This window comes from Coenobita brevimanus, chromosome 23, assembly GCF_032717465.1.
Source record: "Coenobita brevimanus isolate Jiangsu-jjx chromosome 23, ASM3271746v2, whole genome shotgun sequence".
Classification (NCBI taxonomy): domain Eukaryota; kingdom Metazoa; phylum Arthropoda; class Malacostraca; order Decapoda; family Coenobitidae; genus Coenobita; species Coenobita brevimanus.
Genome location: NC_136976.1, coordinates 2,982,501 through 2,987,500, shown reverse-complemented (window position 1 = coordinate 2,987,500; position 5,000 = coordinate 2,982,501). Strand labels below are relative to the sequence as shown.

Here is a 5,000-nt window from a genome sequence, read left to right as displayed (position 1 = left end):
AATCCTTCCAATATCACCTAACACCTTCTCCCAAGCGATTTATTTTGTATATTACGCATTATCGTCGAAAAAAAGAGACGTAATTACAATGACTTAACAGGAGCGATGTTGTAGGTAACGTGGTATTACTCTCTCTCTCTCTCTCTCTCTCTCTCTCTCTCTCAGTTACAAGCTATCTTTCCTCCTCACTCCCTCCCTCCTTCTTTACTCCCCCCCCTCTCTCTCTCTCTCTCTCTCTCTCTCTCTCTCTCTCTCTCTCTCTCTCAATCACTATACCTATCCTCCCTCCCTCGTCTCTCCCTCCCTCTTTACTTCCTCCCCCCCCCTCTCTCTCTCTCTCTCACCTGGTGGAGCACTTCAGGTGGTCGACCCACTCCTCCTGCAGCAGTACCCCATCGCCCCGCACGTCCCACAGCGAGAAGAGGCGGTGCAGCAGCTCCTGTGAGAGGGAGAGAGAGTGAGTGAGAGAGAGAGGGGGGGGCGCGAGGGATGGGCGGTTTGACGTGGGGAGGGAGTGAGGGAGGGGGTTGAGAGAGAGACAGAGAGAGAGAGAGAGAGTACTGACAACTGAAACAGTGATGATTGAAATGAATAATAACAACACTAATAATAATAATAATAATAATAATAAAAGATATAACAACAACAACAACAACAACAACAACAATAATAATAATAATAACAACAACAACAATAATAATAATAATAATAATAATAATGATAATAATTAGTATCCATTATAATAGCAATCACAGCATCAACAGCAACAGTTACAACAAAAGCTTTCACCCACACACCTTTACATGTGAAGGTGCTTTGGCCATGTGGAGGGTGAGAGACTGACGAGGAGAGTGTACGTGAGTGAGGTGGAGGGGGAGAGAGGGAGGGGAAGGCCAAGGATGAGATGGAGGGATGGAAAGGAGAGGTATATGAGAGAGGGGTGTGTGAACTGGGAGCAGGGCAGTGAAATGGTGGGGGAACAGGGTGACGTGTAGGCGATTTGTTTGTGGCCACCCCGTATAAGGGATTATGGCGTCTGGCAATAGATAGATAGATAGACACCATTACGACTAGGGGGACACAGAACCCCCAAGACCCCCCCAAAAAAAAAAAATCATTTGGATATTTTTTTACCGTATATAAAGTGAGGATTCCAGAGGCTGAAATAGTGAGTAGATGAATGTGTGGCCCAATTTATTTGATTATTTTTTTTAAGCTGTCATTTTATATATATATTTAATTTTCTCAGCTTACGTCTCTCTTAGGCGGGAAAAAAAAAATGTGATGATGATGATGATGATGATGGTGGTGGTGGTGGTGGTGGTGGTGGTGGTGGTGGTGGTGGTGATTAGGCAAAACGTACTCAGAAAACGTACATGACTTACAGATATACAAGGATAACATCTTACACACACACACACACACACACACACACACACCGCTCGCTGGTGCAGTGGTAACGTTCTCACTTGCCAACTGGTAGACGGGAGTTCGCGCCTCGCTCAGGTTGCGATAAGTTTCACTGACGAAGTGGGTGGTTACTGTCCCCCTTGAGCAAGGGGACGGGTGTGTGCGTGTATGAAGGTCACAGCCTTGCCCTTAGATCGGACTCTATGAGCTCTCAGCTCCCTTCCGGGAAGGTAAAAGCTGACGATCACGACCATCAAGTGATCCTGACCGACCCGGTGAATTACACACACACACACACACACACACACACACACACACACACACACAAAGGTGAAAAAAAATAAGTTACCCCTTATTCCATTACAGAAAACTTAAGATGACACCATTTTCTTCTTTAAAAATACGGGAAACTAAAACATTCTTTAATAATTGAAAATACGAATGATTTAAGAAAGAATATTAGGGGGAAAATAAATAAAATAATAGATAAATGAATAAGTAAATAGATAAAGTCTATTCTGCACCTTTAAAACCTCTCTCTCTCTCTCTCTCTCTCTCTCGGGGGTGAGAATGCCCTTGGGGGGGTGAGTGACCTAAAGGGAGGGAGGGAGGGAGGGAGGGAGGAAAAGAGAGGAGGTGAGGGGGAGGGAGGGAGGGAGAGAATAGGTCAGGGAAGAGAGAGAGAGAGAGAGAGAGAGAGAGAGAGAGAGAGAGAGAGAGAGAGAAAATTTCTTCATTCTATAAACACATGATTTGACACAGCAAACAAGACCGCATAGCACTTCTTCGTGACTAGCACCGTATTTAAGTATAGTAGTAGTAGTAGTAGTAATAGTAGCAGTAGTAGTATATGGTGCCATGGTTACCACCCAGCGTAGTCAATGGTTTCCCGGGCAACAGGCAGGGATTTGGTATGGCACTCAGTGTAGATTCGCCTAAACACTACATGAAGTGAGTGGATGGTACAGTACCTCCCAGTAATAAGGACGAGTATTTAGTTCCGTAATAAAACGATCAATGCGAGTCTCTCTCTCTCTCTCTCTCTCTCTCTCTCTCTCTCTCTCTCTCTCAACACACACACACACACACACACACACACACACACACACACACACACACACACACACACACACCTACAGCCCACACCTGCAGGATGAGTTGGGGAAGCAATACATCTATCCATCCACAGATAGATAGACAGATTGATAGACCGACTGGCAGGTAGATATACAGACAGACAGACAGATAGATAGACAGAGAGAGAGAGACAGACAAATAGATAAACGAATAACACAAGCGGACAGGCAGACAGAGATAGATAGATAGATAGATAGACAGATAGATAGACAGATAGATAAACACTTGCTCTAACAAAAATATATATAAATATTATACTGCGTCTTAATGCATATGAGAGAGAGAGAGAGAGAGAGAGAGAGAGAGAGAGAGAGAGAGAGAGAGAGAGAGAGAGAGAGAGAGAGAGAGGGAGAGAGAGAGAGAGAATTTGGAGAGGAGGGAAGGAGGGAGGAAGAAGGGAGGGAGGGAGGGAGAGAAGAATAATAGCCTGAGGGAGAGAGAGGAAGATGCGGAGGGAGGGAGGGAGGGAAGGGAGGAAAAATGAGAGAGACTGAAAGGAGAATGAAGAACTAAGAGAGAGAGAGAGAGAGAGAGAGAGGACGGAGAAGAAGAGAGAGGAGGGAAGGAGGGAGGGAGGGAGGGAAGGAGGGCTGGAAATCCCGTCTCTAAAGAATGACCTTCAGGTATGTCTCTCTCTCTCTCTCTCTCTCTCTCTCTCTCTCTCTCCATAACAATAAGTAATGACACGGCATTCTTACATAACATACCAAACCTCTTCAGAACGATTATTATTATTATTATCATTATTATTATTATTATTATTATTATTATCATTATTATTATTATCATCATTATTTAAATGGAGGCGTGTGGAGGTTTATAAACGTACACGGCCTGATAAAACGTTCACACACACACACACACACACACACACACACACACACACACACACACACACACACACATTCTTTCCTTCACCTCTGTTATTTTTTCTCTCCACTGGGCTTTCCAACCCCTCCTTCCCTTCAAGTTTCCCTCCCCTAGCGCATCCCTTCATCCTGCGCTGTTGGCAAATGCGCGGAAGTCGAGGCGGTGATGCGCAGTTCCCGAGAGAGAGAGAGAGAGAGAGAGAGAGAGAGAGAGAGAGAGAGAGAGAGAGAGAGAGAGAGAGAGAGAGAGAGAGAGAGAGAGAGAGAGATTTTGGAGAAGAGGATATGGGCGAATTTTTGTGTTGTGTGTGTGTGTGTGTGTGTGTGTGTGTGTGTGTGTGTGTGTGTGTGTGTTACCTCTATACGTACACATGTCTACCTGCCTGGCTACCTACCTGTCTTGTTCCCTACCTACCGGTACTTACCTACCGACCTACATGCTTACGTATCTACCTACCTACCTACCTACCTACTTACTTGCCTACATACCTACGTAACGGTACGAACACGTGGACACACATCCTTCGTTGAACACACACACACACACACACACACACACACCACATCCTTTCAAAGCACACACAAGCATAACAACACTTCATAAAACACACACACACACACACACACACACACACACACACACAATGCAATCCTTCAACTGGAGCAGGAAGAGATTACTGAAGGTTGGATTGGAGAGAAAACACGCAGGATAAGAAGAAAAAACACACATGGAAAAACTGAACACACACACACACACACACACACACACACACACACATATACATACACACACACACACACACATATATACATACACACACACACACACACACACACACACACACATATACATACACACACACACACACACACACACACACACACACACACACACACACGAGCCTCCAGTTTTCCTTGGTAGTAAAACGGGGCAGTTCTATGCACGTAACGGGACGAGAGAGAGAAAGAGAGAGAGAGAGAGAGAGAGAGAGAGAGAGAGAGAGAGAGAGAGAGAGAAATTCATATGCAGATAGACAGATGAAGAATATAAATGCATCTACATAGAGACAAAGACAGAAATATATCTATCCGTATATTTACAGATAGATAGACGGATAGATAGATAGATAGATCTTATAGTTAAAACACATCCTAATCACACACGCATTTCAGACAGACAGACAATCAGACATAAAACAGACAGACAAATATTCAGACAGACATATACATAAACAGAGAGACAGACACGTAAAGAAAATAGAATTAGTAGAGAGAAAATTGAAGGTACCGCTATGCCCCAGTGAGCTATCTCCACCCCTCACCTTATTTCTCATGGTGGAGAGGAAGGAGGGCAGCGAGAACGACCCTCCGTCCCTCCCACAGGTCTCCATCAGGTAGTTCCTTATCCACGTAATGTTCTCCCTCAGTCTGGTCTCCCTCTGCGCTTCCTTCATCATCTCCGAGGCAATGATCTCCTTGTCTAACTCCTCCTCTTCGTCGTCTCCCCCTCCTGCGGCCTCCCCCATCTCCTCCTGGGGCAGGTCTGGGTAGAGGAAGGGGACCTGGAGACTCTGAGGGGTTCCG

The 5,000-nt window shown here is 45.1% G+C and overlaps 1 protein-coding gene across 1 annotated transcript in view; it reads right to left on the bottom strand.

Moving 5' to 3' along the window:
* The window catches only part of LOC145393068 (NADPH oxidase 5-like), a 42,404-nt gene that overhangs the window by 36,838 nt on the left and 566 nt on the right, over positions 1-5,000 (bottom strand). The window contains exons 3-4 of the mRNA XM_080267406.1: positions 4,739-5,000; positions 345-439 (exon numbers count right to left, since the gene is read on the bottom strand). The exon at positions 4,739-5,000 is cut by the window's right edge and continues 20 nt beyond it. Coding sequence (XP_080123532.1) covers positions 345-439; positions 4,739-5,000 — 357 coding nt within the window. The remainder of the gene's footprint in view (positions 1-344; positions 440-4,738) is intronic.